General features: G+C 41.7%; 1 protein-coding gene across 1 annotated transcript in view; it reads left to right on the plus strand.

Annotated features, from left to right (window-relative positions):
* The window catches only part of STON2 (stonin 2), an 82,245-nt gene extending 60,065 nt beyond the window's left edge, over positions 1-22,180 (plus strand). Inside the window, exons 5-7 of the mRNA XM_063331328.1 lie at positions 7,599-9,434; positions 15,717-15,919; positions 17,827-22,180. Coding sequence (XP_063187398.1) covers positions 7,599-9,434; positions 15,717-15,919; positions 17,827-17,910 — 2,123 coding nt within the window. The 3' untranslated portion in view covers positions 17,911-22,180. The remainder of the gene's footprint in view (positions 1-7,598; positions 9,435-15,716; positions 15,920-17,826) is intronic.
* The last annotated feature ends 751 nt before the right edge of the window (positions 22,181-22,931 follow it).

A 22,931-nucleotide genomic window follows, 5' to 3' on the forward strand; every position in this document is an offset into this window, starting at 1 on the left:
CTTAGAGTACCTAATGTCTTTCAGCTACAGCTAGGAGAGTTTTATTCCCTTTTGAAGTTCCTTATTGCCACGACTTATTGCCACATAATTCCTACCTGACGTGAAGATCTAACGGTTTCTTCAAGACACTAACAACCTTGTCCATGACTTGCATGAACTATGTCTAATTTGGAACCTGCTGTTCAAATGATAAATTGATACTAATTGGAGACCAAGGCATATAGGCACTTGTATTTCAAAGCCATGTGTCTGTCTTTACTGCAATGTTTTAGTGATTTATGGATAGGTTGTGTGTTTGTTCTTGACTGTAATTCTGTCTAAGAGTATTAGTAAACTAACTTCTAAGTGTTTACAGGCTAAAACCTAAACAGTATATTTGGAAAGCTGATTTTCTGAATATGGACATCTGCTGTAGGAATCCAATTTACCAGCTTTGTGCACGAGGTGCGTTACAGGGGCTTGGGTTTGTTTTATGACCAGCCAGATCCATTCTGATTGCCTAACCTACTGCACAGTACAGACTGCAGAACATGTAAGAAACTTTTACAAAACTGTAGTTATAGCCGAGAGCAGGTAGCATAGCTGAGGTCTGTACAAGGAAAAGTTAACTGTACATAGATTATGAGTTGCTTAAATATTGTTTCAGTTACTCCATATCATATCTGAAGTGCTTTCTTTTTCATAAGCTGGAGTTTTAACTACTCAGTAAAAATAACACAGTAAAAATATTGAGTATTTTTAAATTAAATCATGCGGGAAAGTTCAAAGTTGCAAACTGATTTTGTTTTGTTGAACATTTTCTTTACTCAAGGAATAATGACAGGGCTCTGATTGAATTTCAGGTTTCATTTAATTAGTTTCTCCAATTGAATAAAGATAAAGAGAGGAGCGGAAAACAGGTGAGACAAAAAAAGGCATTCAGGTTGCTTAGCTGATTCCAGCTGCAGCTACCACTGTTCTTATGGGTACTCAAATACCAGTTTTTTAATGGTTAGGTCAGGCTTGGTTGTTGGAAAGATGTTCTCTTCGCTTTTCAAGCAGCAAGAGGCAATGTCAGTGAAGGAGACACAAGGCAAATAATTTACAGCAATGAAGCACAGCGAGCACCAATGCCTGAAATGCACTAGTCCTACCTTCTCATAAATACACGTGTTTGTGTACTTATAGAATAATAAGAAAATGTAATAAGAAAATGTCAAAACATCGACAAAGTCTGCAAAACCTTCTAGGGTCCTTTTGGATGGTACGTGGAGGACAATCCCTTTCAACAGGTTTTTTTGCAGTATGGGGGCTGCTGCAATCTGGCTGTGAGAGGCTGTCATAATTTGCTTGTATTTCATCTTCAGTTTAGTTTGTGCATGATAACTTCCATTTAAAATGAAATATAGCAGTTCTTATAAAGATTAGAGACTCATGGGGATAAACTAATTGAACGTAGATGGAATTCATTGTGTTTTAAATAGAGCTGGAAGCTCTGTGATATAACTTCTTTGTAACTTCAGATGATTTAACTTCTTTTGACAATTAAACTTCTTTTGGGATCTATGATGAATTTGCAGTAGTTAACCAAGCAACGGGAATCATATTTAAGTAGTCATTAATGCACTGCTGGGAACAAACTATTTAGTACTTCAGATGAGAACTACTGCAGATTTAGGATAAAACTACACTAGGTTTAATCAGGCCACTGATTTACATGGCCTAAATTTAGATACTCAAGTTCAAAGGGATGTAGTGGTAGAATATAACAAAGTATGATGAACTCAGAAGTTATCTAAGGATGAATCCATTCAGCGTGATCTGAGAAGCCTGTCAGGTGGGAGGAGGAGAAGGAATAAGAAAGGGAACCGTAGAGATCAGGTCTGTGACTTCAGTCTTTCATCTTACACCTTCTGCTGGTTGCTTACTCTGTGATCATTTTGAAATGTCTCTTAGCCATGCCATAAAGTACGAAGTTAAAATCGTAATTTTTGTATTAACAGTTCAACATGCCAGGGGACTAGATTGTATGTGGTGTGTCCAGCAGCAGGAGTAGAGGACAATGACTGTGTAAGCAGTCATCTCTTCCCCACGTCATATCTTGCAGAGACACTCAAAATCTGCAGGAGTACCTTCCAGCCTGTCGGGTGTTGGTGCTCAAGGGCTTTGGGGCTTTCCAGCCCCTCTCCATAATCCTCCTGAAAGGAGGCAAGGTAATTGACTCTTTTTCTGGCTCCGAAATCTGTTCTGAAACTCAAGAGAAAAAAGTGTCCCGTGAGCTGGGAGAGTATTTCTAGGTATTCCCTTAATGTTACCATACGCTGGTTGATAGCATAGGTACTCAGGAAGCATGTGGAGGTAATAACTGTTATCCTCACAGGGATATCCTCCTTGCAAAATAAGCAGGTAGTAACTTCCCGTAGACCAGAAGCTGTCTGTGCTTTGAGTTGCAGATTCTTGCAACTGATTTGCCTGGCGCTTTTCTGCTGTGGCTTTGTTTAGCTAAAGTTACTGTCTGCACCAGTAGCGTATTTGACCTTCCACCATTAACAGAGCTGCAACAGACAGGAAAGCTTACAAAAACAGGCCTGGCTTCATGGCTTGTACCAAACATTGAAACTCTTTGCAAGTGCATAGGTATAACAGAAATGTTCATTGAATCAGTTTATAGGTTTATATCCAACTCTGTGACATTTACACACTTAGACGGTGTCTTGTGAGAGTCTTAGAAACGTGCTGGATGCCATAGTATTTAACACTCTTATAACACATTTAACACTCTTATAGTCAAAAATTATAAAAAGTGGGAAGAGAACCAGAAGCTGTGAGAGTGAAAGTGATGAGGAATTTTCCTCAGAGCCGCGTTTCGGGTCAGTGGCCAGGCTGGAAAGAGGAGTCTGGTTGGATCACTTGAGAGCAATAGTCCCCTCACTTTAAACTACACTGTCTGTCTTGGGAGGATCAGAAACACGATGAACCACCAAAAAAAAAGTGTGCAGACACACTTGTTGTGACTTGGATATGGAAAAGAAATGCAAGGAAATGACCAGATACGGATGTCACAGAAAGTGTGTGAAAGTGTAACCTTTGTCATGGAGAGATAACTGCACAGCAGCCTCGTCCATGATTTCTCACAGATTCTGTCTGGCTGCACTTTCTGCTTTTCTATCATTGCTTATGAATAGAGACACGACGGGTTTTGTAATTGGCATCCTCTTGCCCTGGCTGATCTTTAAACGCCAAGTCAGCAGTATTACCTGCCCGTTTATCAATGTCTGGGGGACTTTATGTAGATCACTTTCCCAGCAAGGATCCTGGAATAGATCCAGCTGCGCCAACAGAAAACTCAGCAATGCTTACTTTGAGGGACTGGTGTTGGCTACATCAAAGAAGCGAGTACCCCATTAGAAGGTGTGACCATGTGAAGGGTATGCCTGTCCTACAGATTGAAGTGTAAAGTAGAGCTATCTGCATTAAATGTAAATCAATGTATTCAGGTAATAGAAACAGTCACGCTATGAAGCTCTGAGATAATTTCTGTTACGATGCAGAATAGACAAGTACTCAGAAGTCTCACAATCCGGGCTTTTGCTCAGATCCATTTCCTAAGGTCTTTATCTGTCTTTTTTTTTTTTAAAGGTGTGCAACACTCTCAGATCTTCTTCCTAATTCTGTGGCACAGTTTCAGTCATGAACAGTTTGCAATGTCAATGTCCTTTAGCAGCTGGATGGCTGCCTTTCCCCAGGCATTAGTAACATATTACCTCGTGGTCCTGGCCAAAATGGTTTAAACAGAAAAGTGAAAAGATGAAACAATATAGAGAACCAAAGCCATTTTCCTTCTAGTGAGTCACAAGGCTGATCAGTGAGATATTCTACATCCAATGCAGGTTGGCATTTTATTATTCACCAGGGATGTAAGCTTCCAAATTCTTTAATGGCTTCGTAATGATGTTCAGGCATGTGTATAGTAAGGTACAGCCAGTGCTGGTTGCAGGCACCACTTATGTGGGGGAATGGATGCCGAGATGCATAGCTGTGTGGGCAGCCTGAGGCTGCTTGCCCCAGAGCTCACGTGTTACTGGTGTCATTGGGAAAGGAGATGGAATTGCTGTCCCCTTCACCTCCTTGGTAAATCTGCTCCTGCCTTTTGTAGCTGGCTGGAGCAACCTGTCAGGTTGGAATCTGGTACGGTCAGACAATTAAAACATATTTTAATTTTGCAAAGTAAACACTTATCAAAGCCATTTGCTTAGGAAAGCAAAGTCAGTTAGTGAAGAAGGAAAAAACAAGTGTTTTGGTTTGATTACTTCTTCCTTTTTTATGCAGATCTAGTCTTTCATAGAATCATAGAATACTTTGCGTTGGAAGGGACCTTTAAAGGTCATCTAGTCCAACGCCCCTGCAGTAAGCAGGGACATCTGTAACTAGATCAGATTGCTCAGAGCCCCGTCCAACCTGACCTTGAATGTTTCCAGGGATGGTGCATCTACCACCTCTCCGGGCAACCTGTTCCACTGTTTCACCACCCTCATTGTAAAAAATTTCTCCCTTATATCTAGTCTGAATCTGCCCTCTTTTACTTTAAAACCATGGCCCCTTGTCCTGTCACAACAGGCCCTGCTAAAAAGTTTGTTCTCATTTTTCTTATAAGCCGCCTTTAAGTATCAAAAAGCCACAATCAGGTGTCCCCAGAGCTTTCTCTTCTGCAGGCTGAACAACCCCAACTCTCTCAGCCTGTCCTCATAGGAGAGGTGCTCCAGCCCTCTGATCATTTTTTTCAGTCTGACCAGTCTTTCTCAGTCAGGAGTCACTCTTAGCTATTGTCTTGATTTATTTTGTAGGAAGGAATTTTGAAAGCAGTTATGAAAGCAAGAAGTAAAACTAATGAACTTAACGTTCATCTAGGGAATCACTTTCCTAAGTGTCCTCTCCCAGACCTACTGGGGTGCTGCCAAATTGAAGGACATCCGCATTTTAAACATTATCATCCATATTCAGGAACTCATCAGAAGTCAACAAGGGAAAAATCTCAAATCATTGTCTAAGCCATCCTCCAGCAAGGCCAAGATTTTTCACCACGCTGTATTTGCCTTTGCAGCAGTGGTGCCAATATTTCTCTTGGAATATACATGCTATTTCATCTAGTTCTCAGGAACTTTCTTTGGATCCTTAGCTGCATTAGCATATTGTTATTTTTATCCTCCCTGCTATTAGTCATTCTCTTACAGACAAAGCTAAAAACCTGTCTTTTGTAGAACAACCTCTGTATTGTTCAAGTGTTTGTAAACCCAACCATATGGTTCCTTGGCAGCAGAAGAATGTAGATTTGATTATAGTTTGGGAAAGAAAGATTATTTCACTTCCTAGATTTGACACTTCCACACATGACATCAAATAGCAGTTTACTGATTTTTCTACAAAATAAAATTACAGAAATGCTTATGTTTATAAAGCCATCTTCTCTTAATGTTTCTTCCGTATTTCTGAGCATCTGGATCAAATAAGCAATTCATTTTATAAAACTTGTTCTGTTTAGAAATAAATTTTGTCAGATGATTTCTGTGTGTTTTTCACATGGACTCTCAAGGAGGTCTTCTCATCTGCCTCTCTCAAACTTACCAGAAGTGTTAATACTTTATTTGTGGGATGAGATTTGGTTTCTGCAGTTCAAAAGCTAAGATACAGGAAAGGGGAAAGTTATAATTGCAGATGGCAAAGAGGTGGTACTCTTATCACATCTTTCCATTGTCTTTGCTTTGCTTCAGAGGATTACATGCTTGCTAACCAAAGTACTGATAATCAGTTTATTGGGTTTTTACCCCCACAAATCTATTTATAGTCTTGTGGCAAAACTTAACAGATAAAGCACCCACCACTGTACCCAGTGGCACAACCAGTATTAGGGACTACAGAGAGGCATTGTGCAAAGCTGGGAGGGAAAGGGCAGGGTAGAGAAGAAAATCTGAGACATTGAGATAGTGCCACTTCTTTTCAAATACACTTTGAAATGCACGGGTAGTCTGTAAAAGCTATCTGTTCTTAGTTTTGCTTTGTTATTATTGTGGCCTGATGAACAAATTGGTATCATTCTGCTTCATATATAAATCTCAATTATAATAACCCTTAGAGATTGCATGATGTTTTTTGTCCTTAGATCAAAAGGTTGGGTGAACTTCTATACAGCTGGGATGAGAGGTCCAGAAAATCATGTTGCCCAAGACATTATAATGAGCTAATGGCAGGACTTTGGCTTACACGAATATTCCCTATTTCATATTCTAAATGGTGACTGTAATAAAAATTCAAATTGTCGATTATGTTTGAGGCATAATGGAAATTAAGCTCATCTTTTTTGCAAACTGGTAGCAATTTAAATAACAACTTAAATAGTTTGTTGTTTTTAATGTTGTAAAATATGCTCACATCACAGGTGTAGAGCTGTACCAAAGTGCTATGTCTTACACTCACTTTTCTGCTTGTACTGACAGTGACTTGCATAAAACGTGGGATCTATAGATTTATCAGAAACAAAAGGCACAAATGCTAGCACTGCTGTATCATATGTAGGACAAACCCATAGTGCAGATGCAGAGTAGACTTTCATGCTGGCTGCTTATTTTGAGGAGCACTCTGATTCATAAGCCCAGCGGGAATAAATGGGAAGAAAGCCTTTTAGTTTCTGAACTCTGAGAATTTATGCTCATTTTGGAAAACACTTTATTAACACTGTCGCTATCTCCTCCAGACGGAGTTGGGAATGAAATAGCACAGTATGATGCAGGCTTCTGGGAGGTGGCTTGGCAAAGCCTGAGACTAGGAAAATAGCAGTCAAAGGTGCCATATCCTGACAGAAGATGACAACAGCTCCCACAATACAAGTCAAATATATGTTTTTCCTTATCCTAACGTACATCCCTAGATCACAGCTCCTCCAAGAGATTTTTCAGAGATATCCAAGGACTGGCAGACTCTTTCCCACTGGTTAAGTCAAAGAGTCTCTTTGCTGAACACATCCTGGGCAAAAATGCCACCTAGGCACCTTTTGTGGTGCCTTCACCATATCCCCGTGTGCTTTTGTGGTAACAGTGAATGTGCAGACAAGTATGTGGGGACGAAGTGGAGAAGTGCTTGTCCTCAGTGTTCATTCCCTCTCCCCACTGGATTCTTCTGTAGAGAAAGGGTATGGGGACAGAAAGGGAGAGAGGGGGCAAAACAGGCAAATGACAGAAGATAGGCGGAGAGAAGAAATGCAGCCTGAAAGTTCAGCGAGGGAAGCTTTTTAACTACAACATGTAGGCTAAGTTTCTTTTTTAGGTCATTATGTTTGAATGAGAGCAATACCATCATTGCTGTCACTCCTTTTGTATTTCTTCCTCCATTCCTTTTCTGTGTTAAACTGTCCATTTAAAACTGGCTGAATCTATTTCTCCATTCTTGCCAGGCTCTCTTCAGCATTTTAGCCAAGTCTTTTGATTATCTTTCTTGCCTAGCATATGAATAGGCCTTTCTTGAGCATGCAAACTGTTGTGCAGACTGTGTTTTTCTTTTAGTGGAGAGAACTAGGTAACTTCAGAATAATTAGCTGAAATTTCCTCCCCTCCCCTCTTTTTTTAAAGACAATTCCTCGTCTCTCCAGGAAGATGAAGAGGTAGATATGGAGGCTGTCAACTGGCAGCTGAACAACACTTCCGTGAATGGGCATTCATCTACCCCAACCACAGTTCGCTTTCCCAGCTGGGTGACTTTTGATGACAATGAAGTCAGTTTTTCACCGCAGAACCTTTCTCCCTTGAAAACAGACACCGCACCTGCAGAAACACAGACTCCAGATGTTAACTTTAACCTCACTACATCCTTTAAGAAAAGAGAACGTCCTAAAAGCACTTTGGGTGACCTTTCCAAAATTAAAAAACTAGATCTCTCCTCCTTAACCAAGTTGCCTTCTGTTGAAACACCACCATGGAGTGCTACTAATCCCTTCCTGGATGAATCTCTGCGAGATGTCCAACCCTCACCCATCAATCCATTCAGTTCATTCTTCGAGGAGCGAGACAGACGTTCCAAAAGTTCTTCTGTCTCCAGTGCTCCAGGCAAAAGCCAAAGAGACTCTCTCATTATTCTCCATCAAGAGCCTGATACCATCAGTTTCCATGAGGTAAACAAAAGTGTAACCCACACAGATGCTGTAGAGCAGCTCAAGCAACTCCAGATTGGAGACCCAGATCGTGTGAGCAGCCCTACCTTGCCTGATGATGACCCCATGTTGCCATATGATCTGGAGGCAGCCTTATTTAACCTGGCACCAGCTCAGCCAAAGGATGGATGGCCAATGATGCTCAGGATCCCAGAGAAGAAGAATATTATGTCATCCAGGCACTGGGGACCAATATACGTCAAGCTGACAGACAGTGGATGTATACAGCTTTTTTATGAGAAAGGGCTGGAGAAGCCTTTCCGGGAATTCAAACTTGAAATCAATCATGAGATTTCAGAGCGCAAACTCCAGAACTATGATGAGAATGGAAGGATACACAGTGTGCGGTTAGACCGCACAACCTACAAGGAGAAAAAGAAGTATCAGCCTAAGCCAGCCATTGCTCACACAGCAGAGAGAGAGCAAATTATCAAGCTTGGGACTACAAATTATGAAGACTTCCTTAGCTTCATCAGTGCTGTGCAAGACACACTGATGAACTTGCCAGCCTCATCAACAGATCTGAGCACAGTGGGACTAAACTATCAAGAAGAAGAAATCACAGTTGACGTCAGGGACGAGTTTCATGGTATCTTGGCCAAAGGAGACAGTGTGATTCTCCAGCACAGTGTGCTGACCCATATCTATGTTCTCAGCTTCCTTTCTGGCCTGGCAGAATGCAGACTGGGCCTTAACGATATCCTGATCAAAGGGAATGAAATAGTTGCAAGGCAGGATATTATGCCCACTACTACCACTAAGTGGATTAAATTATACAGCTGTCAGTTCCATTCATGTGTGGATGAGGATGTGTTTAATAACTCGCGTATTATCCTGTTCAACCCTTTGGATGCCTGCCGGTTTGAACTGATGCGATTCAGAACTGTCTTTGCTGAGAAAACTTTGCCTTTTACTCTGAGGACGGCTGCCAGCATCAATGGTGCTGAGGTGGAGGTGCAGAGCTGGCTGATGATGTCCACTGGGTTCTCTTCCAACCGTGACCCTTTATCTCAGGTCCCTTGTGAAAATGTGATGATCCGCTACCCAGTGCCAAACGAGTGGGTGAAGAACTTCCGCAGGGAGAGCGTCCTGGGGGAGAAATCTTTGAAAGCCAAGGTGAACAAGGGGGCCACTTTTGGATCAACCAGTCTGTCTGGTTCTGAGCCAGTAATGAGAGTAACTTTGGGAACTGCCAAATATGAGCATGCCTTTAATTCCATCGTATGGAGGATAAACCGACTGCCTGACAAAAACTCAGGTGAGTGGTGCATACCATCCCTGCAGGAGTAAACTAAAAGGAGTTATGTATTTTGGAAGATAGGGAATGCTGTGTTTACGTGGTGAGGGATAAATCATCCTCTGTAGCATACCAAAGGACATCAGTTAGTTGCATGAAGAGTTTATCTGACCCTTCATTGCAGTAGCTTTACGTAGCCTACAAACATTGCTAATGAGAAAAACAGGTTCAGGTTTTCCTGATGCAAAAATATGCCTTCTGTCTCTGCTTTTATGAGTACATTATGGGACTTAGGCATCAAACATCTCTGCGTGCTTAGCACTGTTATTGGAAGCAGGGCTTTTTTAGGTAACTTGCAAAGGCAAGATACTACACTACGGGGCTGAAGGACAGGACCACGTAAATTGCTGTAGTTCCAGCACATGTGATTTCTTTTCCATGTATTGCCAAGCATACTGGGCCAATGCTATATATTTCAATGTGTATACCACAACTAATGTCTACAAAGTGTCTGGAACGAGGATTGTAAAAGGACAGAAGACATTGTGCAACCATTTAAAAAAAAAATTTCCAAAAGCCCGTTAGTGGCTATGTTTCTGTAATCAGTGCAGACACATAAATGCATCTTAAACCTGAAGAGAGAATACCAACATCAAATCCACAAGTCTTTGTATTTCTAGTAACATGATCATAATTAAACATTCAAATAATATGAGCAAGCTACTGTTCCCTGTGGTCATTGCTGCCAGTCATTACACTTCCTGCCTTTCATGCATGGTGTGCAATAAAGCTAGACAAATCGGGTTTATTTTTATTTGTTGTGAAAATTCTACTTCTTGATTTCTCTGATCTAGATTAGCTTTTTACAAATGAGATTTGTAAAATGAGATTTTTAGTACTAATGCTGTAGTAATGCAGCTGGGTGACTGGGTAGGTTTCCATATTCAGAGTTCCCTGCAAGTTCAGTGTTGTACCAGATTTGGCGCTTTCTAAGGACATATGTTTTTCCTGAGTTTGAACTACAGTGTCAGCAAAACAGTGATTCAAGTCTTCTAATCTTTTGGATCACAGCCCAAGGACACCAGCTTACACGATAGGTTACAAATTTGGAGGGATATCATTGACAAAAGTGAAGGCTCCGTGTTTTCTGTAGTGCAGGGCATAAGAAGAGAGAGATTGGGAACTCGAGAGAAATACCACAATGAAAAATTAACCTCAGGCTGTTTATGAGCAATAACATGCTTGTGAGGAAAATCTCACTATGCTATCTGCACACGCTCTGGGAACGAGATGCTGTGAAATTGGGCCTTTTGTGGCATCTTCTCTCCAAAGATCCCCATATACCATATAGACATTGCAGTTGGGGAAACAGAAGTCCCCAAACTTTAACACAATCACAGAACATACTGGTAGCAAACCAGGAGAAGAGGCAGAACTCCTGGCTCTACTGCCTCCTGCGAGGTGATACCCCCTTACCCATTGCAGCTTTGAGGGAGATGTTGACCTGTGTCTCCTATTTCCTTGACCTCATCTCTCCCAGCGTGAAGCTTTGTTGTATGTACCCTGTGTCAGGAGGAAATGCATCACAGACTTGGCGCTGCCGTTGGCGCCCAGCCATAGAGCAACTATCCATCAGTGTCACCGTGCAGAATGCAGGGCAGTTAGTATTTGTTTACATCCTGAGAGGAAAAGAGTGTCCTCACGCCTCTGGTCAGATCAGATGTAATTTCAGGGAAAGGAAGGGCCTTGCAAGCACTGTCTTGGCCAGGATACATGAGGTGTGTGAGAGAGCGGGAATCCCAAAGCCATGAGAGGGCAGGCCAAGTGTAGTTTAAATCTAACCTTGCCTCTCAAGATCTATTTACATTGCTTGACAGTACTTGTCCCATGGTTTTCCTTACGCAAAGCACATGGCAAACAAAGAGGGATGTAAATGGTACTCAAAAGCATTGATTCCCACTCCTTCTTAGATTTGCCTGATGGACCACATACACTTCTGACCATGTGATACTGACGTGATCTACTCACAACCTTGTGCATGCTTGGCTGTATCCAGCCCTACCCGCAAGTCATATAACAACTCACCTCCACCTATTTGCAGAAGTCTCTATAAATGATGCATTCTCAAGCATTAAGTATAAAAATATTCCCCTGACTCGCACTCCATGCTGTCTTACTGTGGCACCTGCAACTCACCTCTTACAGTGCTCTGGGTCCTCCCTAAACATCTGGTCTGCTAATGAACTGTTCTGGTGCCCGAGACTCCAGAGCAGGAGAGAGGTGGTGGCATCACACTGCAGCTGGTGAGAAATGCTGCAGGTAGCCACAGTCTCCAGCTCCACCCTGCCTCCAGAGGCCACACAATCCGTCCACATGACCTGGGGCGTATGCACTGCATGACTCCCTCCAGCACATGTGCCTGTCTGCCAGCCCCATGGGCCAGACAAAGAAGTACACACATAGGCACAGACTTACTGTGGGACCCTTTGTTCATCCACATTGTGTGCCCTGACACATCAGTCCCTTGCAAACACGATTCCAGGAGCTCCAGAGGTCTCCAGGTAGCCACTTGGACCTCTTGTGCTTCGCCCCATTGCCTGAACGCAGGCTGGTGGAGGCTCTGTGTGGACGTGAGGAGTGTGACACCATCAGCCCTGCCCGGAGTCTGCCCTGAGGGGGCAGGCAATGCCGCAGCCCCGCAGGGGAGGAGGGCTGCTCGCATTCAGGTTGTGGTATCCTAGCACCTAAATTGATAAGAATTATTTCAGCAGCTTTGCTGTCTTATCTGAATGTTTTCTCTTTGTGCTTTCTAATGGGGACTTTTGCACTCTCACTATAGGAACTTGTTATCAGCACTGTCTGTAGTATTTTGTAGCCAAAGCATCTGCTTATGACTGGACATGGAAAAGCATATGACGAATGAAGGACTGTGTGTACTCTGGCTATGATTTGACCTAAAAAAAAAAAATACAGACTGGATTCTACTGAGCACATTGCTGAAATCCGTTCCAAAATAGCTGGTTAAACTTTATTGCCCTTCTCATATTCACAATTAATATGATCAAAGCACTTGATAAAGAAAGCTATTTACAGGCTCTGCAGAGCTTCAGTTGCAGCTGGCTAGGCTCCACATCTTTGGGTTTTTTTGATCCACCAGCAGAATATTAGGAAAACATGCACCCGGTCTTCGTTCGTGGGAAAACACTCTTCCAGCAAAGCAGGGATGTAGCCTCTATGCAGAGCCTTGGATCTGGATATTTGAACTTTGGTCTAGTTTGGCTGTGGATCCCAGGCGCCTTGGTATACTTTCTGAAGTAAATTAAATCCTTTAGTCCAAACATGTTGGGACATCAGAGTGGTTTGGAACAGATTCCCTCCAATCACAGTAACCCATGCCTATATATGAATTTTGTTATCAGATCCCTGATCATCAGAATGAAATGCTAGTATCTCAAGGAAACAAGAGATGCAAAAGCAGTCTGTTGATTTGCTCCTGATTTTACTAAAAAGCATACCTGTCTGTTAGAGAAGGAGCTCTTAATGAGCCTGTTGAACAAACAGAAGGGCTATAGAAGTTGTGCCTTGTGTGCCTCATGCTCAGGACACTAGTGAACTCTGATGTGGTTGGTATTTTTGCTGTAGCTTTGGTGGAGGAGTTGCTATCTTAATCAGTTCATCTGTTTGCCTACCATGCTGAGCTGGTTTAAATTAATAACTTCCATATTTTTTTTAGTGTTGTGCATGGTCTTTTCTGTTAGTGGGTACTCCTACTAGAAGAAATTAAATTACTGAAAAATTGCTTTGTTAATTTAATTGCATTCTTTTTTTTTTGCCTTTTTCCCCCTTTATTCCCCCCACCTCCTTTTTTTTTTTCTAAGTCTGTGAATATCCAACATTCAGGTGTGTTAGAAGAGTGGTTGCTGGTTCCATGTGTCCAGTTGCAATTATGCAGAGTTGAAAAGCTCAGATCTCCAAAGCACCTGTCACACAGCGTGCTCAGGCCCAGTTAAACACTTCCCAGTGTTAGCTTCTTATGTGTCCATCCCAAAAGCAACCGAGCACATGCCAGCTCAGGAGCGTAGTGGCACAAGCTGAACGTTTTGTAGCTGTGGAGCACAGAGCCGCCTCTCGTGGTCTGCTGTGGGACCCCACTGCAAGCCAGGCAGTCTGATGGAGGGAGCAAGCCACGGCAAACCAGAGGAGAGGAAAAGCGTAGCAAAGTGGATGAGCAGGAAGGATTACAATGAGGAGTCTTCTGAGGCTGATACAGGGTGAGGAAAGAGATAGGAATGGATGGGGAGCCTGAGACTGGGAGTTGGTTGCCAGTACTAAGGGCTGAACACAGAATTTTTGAGCCAGGAATGACTTATTTTTAGGCATCTTCCTAAGGCAGTGCCAGAGAGCAGTGATTACCGGGTATGTGCAGTGGCACCCGAGTGTCCCGTGGCAGAGGCTGATGTGCACAGCCACCACAGGTGTGCCCACCACCACCAGGCTCAAGAACTGGTCAGAAGCAAAAGCCCTGCCATGCTGGAGGGCACAATGTTCTCTGTGCATGGGCGCATGGGGCTGCTGCTAGCCCGTGGTGCGTGGTGCCCGTGGTGCGTGGGATCATCTTGAAGGTCTGCTGTGCACTGCTGCTTTTTATCCAGAAAAAGTGTGCTCCAGGTATGAAAAGGTTGGAAACACTGTCAGAGAGAGATCCCATCTCACTTTAGAACCAGGGCAACTGTGCTTGGGATGATTAATCCTGATGAAAAGTGGGTGATGTATTTTAATGCTTGCAGAACTCAAGCTTTTATATCTGCTTGATATTGCACCCACTCACTTGGAACTTGGCTCCCGCGGTGGTGCTGCATATCTCTGTGGTCTCTGCTGAACTGCATAGCTTCTCGTTGGATTTGCTGCAGACAGCACTTTATAAACAGACATAAGTGTATAAACCTTCCAGTTGTGAGGAAACTCTGGCTAGACTGTTTGGAACTATGAGGCTGACTCTAGATGAAATTTTTACCCAGACTTATACCGGGTTGAAACTTTTTTCCAACTCTATTTCAGAGGTTAAGTGGGATGTTGCAATACCTAAGCCCTCTAAAGACTGTTCAATTTCATCCTGTTGGGACAAGTGATCTCTCAAAAAAACACATCTTGCTTTTCAAGCTTCAGCTCGACAAGGCTGATTTTTGGGCTAAGATCTGAATGAGGAGCTGACTTCCTTTTCAAGGCCCAGGCTTGCAAGTCCTTCACAGGTGGTGTTTTCCTCCTCTTCCCAGGGGGAGCTTCTGGGCTTTCCCCAGTTCTTTTGACTGTGCCTGCCTTTCTCCTTCCTTTTCTCTGTCCTGTACACCTTGCTGAGCTGTATGGAGAAGAACTTTCCCAATTAATAAGTAGGCAGAAATCCTAAAGCCTGTAACAGTGGCAGACAAGGATTCCGTTCATTTATTTATACATTATTTTCACTTATGCATACTTAGATAATAGGATCCCATCAATCAGAAAGCCCAAGGTGGCTTTGAAGACTCTCATCCTCATTTTGCTGACAGAGAAACTGAGGCGCAGACCTTAAATGACTTGCTCAGGAGCTTAGGGAGTTGGCAGCAGTCAGAAATAAAACCAGCCTAGCTTGACTCGCAGTCCTTAATTTAATTTTTAAACATCACTGCTGTCCAGCAAAACAAAGGGGAAAAAAATAATGACAAAGGTTATCATTTACAGATGACAGAGCTCAATGTGATTGCTTCCTCACCTTGCCATCTTTAATGACTAGCCACCTTGTTGTGGGGTAGAGTAAGGAATAAACAGTTATTTCCAGGCTGTGCACGAATTTGCTTTTTGAAACCAGAAAAATTATTTAATCATATCCAGTATATTTTTTTTGCTAAAAATGGGAATAACAATCTAAAATAAATGTGAAATATCTGCCAAATCCCACCTTTACTTACTGTCAATACATGACACTTCAGAAAGATGTGCCACAATATACTTAGCATGTTACATACACTGGGGGAATCAGAAGAGGAGAAATACCTTTACCCTATGATGCTTAATTTACATCTTGTATTTTCGCCCACTAAAAAAAACCTAGAGTGATCATCAGTCCTTTTTGCATTTATTTTGTTTAATTCCTCTGGAAAGTCACAACATTATTGAAGCAGGTAAGATAGATACTGTCACTTGCTGCGAAGTAGTTCACTTAGGCAGATTCTGGGTTTCTTGCAGTTTCGTGATGTTGCCTCCTCCTAGATGGTGTCTTTTTTGATCCACCCAACACAATTTCCATGTCTGTTTGCTCTCTTTTTCCAGCTTCTGGCCATCCTCACTGCTTCTTCTGTCACCTAGAGCTTGGCTCTGACCGGGAAGTGCCTTCCAGTTTTGTCCGCTATGTAGATGTGGAATTTGACATGCCCACCACTTCTGCGTCCAAAGCCACTGTTCGGTCCATCTCTGTTGAGGACAAGACCGATGTGAGGAAGTGGGTCAACTATTCAGCACACTACAGTTACAAGGTAAGACTGAGCATGTGGCAATCGCCACGGTTACTTTGCATACTACATTGTCTTGAAAAGCAGGGGCAGACAAATAAAATACCATGGGTAAATGAGGTGGGAATTTGGCACGTGCCAGGCCCTGTGCAGTAGCTACCCATGCGCAGCCTATTGATTCATGGCAAACAAGCAGTGGATTATTCCTCAGCAAAGATGGAATAAACTTGCTTCCAGTTGTGCAAACCTGGTTTGAAGTAAAACAGAACCCATTTTCTGTTCAGTAATTTTACTTTTCAGTTAAGTCTCTTCTAACTAACTGAATTCTCTGAAATTAACGGCGTATTCTTTGGACAGTGTCTGCTTCCAGAGTGGTAAGGCCTGATGTTTATAGTTAATACCAAGGGATGGTATACAGAGAGGCTCCTGCTTATACTTATTGCTATAACAACCAAGGTCAGCTCACTTTATGTACCACGTTGGAGGGTTGGAAGCGGAAGAGCATAGAGGGATCACACCTGCGGGGAGGAGCAGACAGGACAGGTGACCCAAAACTGACCAACAGGGTATTCCACCCCATCTGCATCATGCTCAATATAAAAGCTGAGGGATCAAAGGGGTCAGCTTCTTTCTTCAGTGGCCGGCGTCTGAGGAGGACTCTGTCCTTTGATCCCAATCCATGTGTTCCCGAACCCAGCTCTGGAATCCAGTTCCCATCTGTCACTGAGTCCAGTATGGGACTTTCCCAGTGCCTGCCGGTGTTGTGATCTTCATCCTGGGAGCTCCATACTGGTTTTGTATATATTGTATATATTTCATTATTTTTTTATAGATATATATGTATATATAATCTTTTGTTTTTGTTATTAATATTTCAATAAAGCAGTTTTAGTTTTCTTTTTGACCCATAAGTCTCTCCCTCATTTTCTTTCCATTCTCTTCTGGGAAGGGAGAGAGAGAGGTGAAGAGAGCGTCTGTCATTCGTTTAGCGGCCAGCCCAGCCCAAACCACGACAAAGAGCATACACATACACACAGGCAGCTACTGGGGATTAGCTGATGTGGTAGGAGTGTGAACAGGGAGTTTTGCTGCTCTTTGTAGCAGCTACAGTGGGAGTGCTACAGCAGACAAAAGGAACACGTTATTTCTGTCCTTAAATATTTCTTCTTCCTGCCTGCCCTAAGGAGAGGAGCAGATGGGAAAATGCAATATGTATATACCTGCCAAGAATCTCAGTATGCCAAAATTTGCATGTTAGCTGATCACTCAGCAGAGAAGTTGGCATCCTACCTGCCTTCTTTAAGTGCACTGATGAGGGATACTGAAAAGATTCTCATGGCAAATATTTTTAACAGTAATTGTAATTACATTTTTAGTAGTCTCTTAAAATCCCTGGAGATGGTATTTGGTCTTCTAAATATCCCTCTTAAGAATGAAACATTGGATTATCCCTGAGTTTTCGGAGGCGTTGAAATCTAGAACGCAAATGTAGATGTAGACGTGCATTTTATAAATTGTTCTCTTTGCTTTATACATGAGTCTTTGCAGAGTTTAAAATTGAGGCTGGTCATCTGCTGTCTCTTGGGAAGCCACCTGTCCTCTGCAGAGTTGGTTCTGGGTCTGGATTCAGAGTACAGCTGGGGATGGTAATGAATATAAAATCATCGGAGACCGGTTCTCTGCGTGACATTTTCTCTTCTGGAAATGATGTCATAACACTGTTGAATCGTAAAGCTGTTTGGATTAGACTGAAAACACTTATAGTAGATCAAATCCAGCTTTTCCTCCTCGGTCCATTTCTCTTCACAACCCTCTCAGTTTACCAAGAGTTTCTTCACCTGAGTAGGACACGAGTCACCACTAAGGAAGATTTTTGAATCTTTTTCTTTCGTTTCTCATTACAAATGTTCTCCCTCTTTTTCCTCTGCCAGGTTGAAATAGAGCAGAAGAAAAGCTTGAATGAGGATCTGAAGAGAGAAGATGCTGCAAATGTCAATGAATGTGCTACGCAGTGAAGGAAGATCAGTCTGCGGGTCTCAAGAGGGGTGGTCAAAATAACGACCTGGAAGAAAGGACTTGCAGGGTTTTGGTATTTTTCTTTAAGAAGCATGGAGTACTACTTTTAAAATAATGCTCTGAAGAGTATTATTTTTCCTTGTGATGATCCATACTTTGAGAAGAAGCTCGCCAGTGGTTTGTTTGGAGCGGACCCATGGGCTTTTGCTGGAGTGATTTAAGTACAGTTAGTATAGACAGAACGACTTGTATTACAGTCAAGCCTGCCTTTTCTGCCTCTTCACTGTCTAGGTTCTGCACTGAAGTATGGTCTGGCCACCGTCACAGCCAAACCAGAAAGCAGCCTTTATCTCACTTACAGTCTTGCCCTCCTGCGTTAACAATTTTTTTGTGTGCCTGTTGGTTTGGTCATCACCAGATTCGCTTCCTTCTGAGCTGCCAAATAAAACTCAGGGAGCATCGAGGTAAAAAATGATACAAAATCTCTTTTCTGAAGTGGTCAACGGAGTGAAAACCCTGAGCATCCTTCTGGAGAATCAACAAACTCTGCATCTTAAACACAGTAAATGGGCAAGCAGATGAACTACAGACAGGACAGCTAATTATGTAGCTGTTCTTCTATTCACCCTTTCCTGTCCCATCCTCTGAACGACAACATGTCATTGTACACATTATTCATGGCGTCTGCACAAGTTACAAGAAAGCCTCTGCAGTTCCTTAACATTTTTGTTTGTTAGTCTGGGCTGTTTTGTTGTCTTGACTGAACATGGTTATAGCTGCTAGTAACAGGGAATGTGTGTTATAATAGAGGTGATACAGGAGGGACTTTGCTAAGATTAGATCATTCCTGCCTAGAAAGATATTTAAGGGGAAAATATTGGGGTTTGGGTTTGGGTGGGTTGTTTGGGTTTTTTTATGTTTTCTTGGATGGGTAAGTTGGATGGTTATTGAAAATGTCAGAACATGATTACTTTAACAGACAACGTTGTTTGCCTTCCTGAAACTCCTTGGAGTGTCCTTGCTTGCAGTGCAATATTACTTTCATGTTCTATCTTGAACCTACAATATAAGTAAGTTGTATCTTTGTAAAACCCCCACTAACTGGGACCCCAAATCTTTTTTCAAAAATTAAACAAGCTTCCATCATGGAGATTTTTTGATCTCTATTTAGCTGAAAGTAACGGCAAGTCTGACATCTTATTTCTAAATAAAAATGCAGAAGGCAAAAATCACTCCTTCGTATATATTTTCAGATAAAACAGTACATTTTTTGTAGTTGTTTCCATGGCTTGCATAATATTTTATCTCAAGGTAATTTTAAATGTAAGAAAAGTAATTTATTAAGTCATTCATCTTGAAAGGTTACTGCTGACTTTGAAGTCACACATTTGGAAAGCCTTAGCAGTGTAATTTAAAATCATAATGAATTAAAATGAAAGCTTTTTTTATAAATTTATACATTTATTTTATTTTACATTTCATATAACAAAATTACTGCTTTTACTGTGACTCCTATAAAAATCACTATAATGTTAAGATCCCAAATAAAACATGAGATTAATTACAGTGGTAGAATTTAAAACAAATTATAGGGAACTTCTATGCCTTTTTATATGCGTCTAAATTCCAGGCCTAGATCAGCCTAGTGATTTATATTTACACCATTGTAAATATGTAAAGTCTCAGTCCTTCAAGGACTTCTTAATAGGCATATAATACTCTATTGTGGGTAGTGCTCCTGGCTCGGAGCACGCCAGTTAGTACTAAGCATTTGCAACACCTCTCTGTACGTGGAAGAATGCTATTAACTTTTAGGAAGCATTCCAAGATCAGTGGATTAAAATTACTGATGAAGTGCGAGGAATCGTAATTTATTAAGTAATTACTTGTATAGGTTGTGAAACTTCTGAGAGCAGGGGGCTGAATTCGTGACTGATTCTCAGCTCTGTTACAGGCTGGCTGTGATGAGCTGCATGGCAACTCCAGTCTGTGAAAGTCACTCTTCTTTTCAAAGGCATTCAAAGAGCTCCTGGGTGTTTCCCCTGTTTTTCACTGCAGCTCCCAGTGTACAGTTTCTGAAAAGGACCAGCAAGAAATCCAACAGAACCAAGCTGAAGGAGTGCTGGGATGTTGCTGAGGAAGCGTGAGAATGTTTTGTGAAAGAAACAGTCGGGAGAGCCCCCACTCTGATCTGCACTGATCTGCTTCAGTCTCTGAATTTTTGCCTGTTGCTCCCCAGCCCTTGAAAACACAAATACGTAATAGCAAATAAGCAAAATTATGTTGTACTCCTTAAAGAAGGGAGAAAATCAAAGGCATATCATTTTCCATCTCTCTTGAATTCTTAAACTACTCAATCTCTATCATACTCCCGCCACAGAATATTTCATGCCCCAAAAATTGAAAGATGAACATATTGGAGGTTTCCAGATTTACTTAATTTCTCTACCTCTCCATCACCGATTCTTTTTTTTTATTCAAAGTTAATGAATGAAAGAAAGAGCATGGGCCTGACTCTGATCTCTTTTACGTAGTTAGTTATACGATGGAAGTATGTCTTTCAGTCCTCATGGAGTTATGCAGGTAAAACTGGAAAAGTGTTCTGGTTTATAAAAAAAGCTATTTTAATCCATTCTGATCTCTGGAGAACATCTTCCTGGTGTCCTTGCCACTGAATTTTCAAGAGTTTAGGATTAATACCTCGACCAGAGTTTCAAAAGAACTTATTTCCTATTGAAGCACTAGAGTAAGTAGTTTGATTTTTCAAAAGAGCACTAACAACCAAAATCTTTAGATAGTCTAGTGTTGTTATCACCAGGTGTCACCACTGAATTTTTTTTTTCAGTCCAGCACCATTACGAGCACCGAGCATTTGAATACCGGGATCCCAAGTGCTCTTTTTGAGAGTTACACTCTTCTTATTTGATTAAACAGTGCCAATTTTTCAGTGTTAGATACTGTCACTGTATGAACTTTATGTACGTGAATTATATACTCTTCATCCGTAGAGGTACAGTGGTAATTTGAACGGACTGTTGATGGGGGTGAGGGGAAAAGAGCTCAGAGTTCTGTCAGTTTTAGAGTAGCAGAAATGATTTAGATACAAGCTATGCCTGTAGTGGAGATTTTTTTTTTTTTTATCTCAGGGGAAAAAAAAAATCTCTTTGAATAGTTTCAGTTTAGTACTCCTTTTGAGAAAGATAGAATCACAGTCCTTTGGTTTATTGGAAAACCTTGTAGTACTCAAACGCTCCGTGCAGGAAATGTGCCTTCAGGGTAAGCATACGTTTACTCCCTGAAGCTATTCCCCCTCTCAGCCTTCTTTCTATTTCTCATTATGGTTTTGTTTCATTTTTGTGCTGTGATAAGACTTGAGGTATTGCAGGGAATTTTGCCTAGAAAAATAAACTTCAGCAGTCTTTGATCACAAGGGGAAAAGATTAAAAACGTCTCCAGGCAGCTGAGCTTATTCTAGTGAATGCCTCTTACATGTATAAACTGTGGACAGTCTGCTAGCAAAGGCAAACGGGCAAATTCAACTGAGAGTTACTGTGACTGACTGATGCTATTTTTGTCCTTTTATTTTATTTAGACTCAAAATTTAGTCATCCTATGAAGGAGACAGATTTTAGGTTCTTCATCGTAGCAGTATCATAAGAAACATTGCGGAAACAATTTACCTTTTCTGGTGGGTTTCTGGCTGACATATTTGCTTGACAGGACATCCAAGACCTGTTGGTCTTCCCGTCCACATGACTTAGTAGCTGCTAAAACTCCCTTTTGATCAGTCACCTCCCAGGGTAGAGAGCAATTGCACGCAAAAGAGCATGAAAGCAGGAGGAAAAGGTATACAAAGTTCAGCCTGGAGGTACTTGCTCTGTTGCTTGCATGAAATTCTCAGTAATTTCCTTGGCCCTTGAGCACACACAAATTAATCAAGCCCTTGATAGGTAACCTCTGTTCCAGAGGGTGAAAAATTCCTTTCAGTGACCTAGCAGCTCATGTTTATAGCTGTATTCATCTCCAGAACTGGCCAGCGCAAGAATCTGCAGCGCACAGAGATCACTTAGGGATGAAGTACTTAACCCTCTTCTGCCACTAAAGTTAAATCCACGTCATGAGCTTTTTGAGATACAAAATTTTGTATGATAACAGGCATAGCTGTTCCTAGCTTTCCTGTTTTGTTCAGCCAGCCACCCATCCATCCATCCATCCATCCATCCATCCATCCATCCATCCATCCATCCTACCCTCCCTCCCTCCCTCTCCTCTACTTGCAGTTCATTCTTTGCACTATTGACATTGGTTGATTTGATGATTATTTTGTAACATGTCCTCCTACCTTTTCATTTTGTAAAGTAAGAAAGTCTATACACTGGCTAACTTTGTAGAAGTGGTTTATTTTTTTTTTCTCTTTATTTTATCAGTTGAAATGGGATGTCATGTTTTGTTTGAACTGTGGGAAAACTTAAATAAATGTTAAGATGAAACAGCATATCCACATTTTCACTGTGAATTGGAGTTGCCTGTGCTGTACATTCTGCTAAGTCAGAAGTCTTGAATTCAGAAGAGGAAAAGGGAGTGTTTTGAATGGCATAAAGAAGGACATAAACTACAAGTAATGGGACTATATACGGAAAAGAGACTATTTCATTTGATAATCCAGACTGAATGATAGACTGCAAAGGAAATGGAGCAGGCCTAGAGCTTGAGCCACGTAACAGGCGTGTGGAGCAGTGCTCACATAATATAGAAGAGAATCCAACATTTGCATGAACCTTTCCTGAAACAAAGTAATTGAGAATTGAACCTTCTGCTCAGTGGGTCTTTTCTGCTTCTGTTCTCTGACCACTAAAGCCAGGAGTGCATGCGAGGGCAGTGTCTTCTGTAATCAGAACATCTCTTCGCAAAGGAAGTGTAAAGATAAGGTCTAAAATATTTGCAGAGTCCTCTGCTGTGATTCCCTGTGTTCTTTCAAACTCGAGTAAGCCATGTATCATTCCAGACATCTTTCCACTTC

The sequence above is a fragment of the Chroicocephalus ridibundus genome, chromosome 4 (assembly GCF_963924245.1).
Source record: "Chroicocephalus ridibundus chromosome 4, bChrRid1.1, whole genome shotgun sequence".
Taxonomy (NCBI): domain Eukaryota; kingdom Metazoa; phylum Chordata; class Aves; order Charadriiformes; family Laridae; genus Chroicocephalus; species Chroicocephalus ridibundus.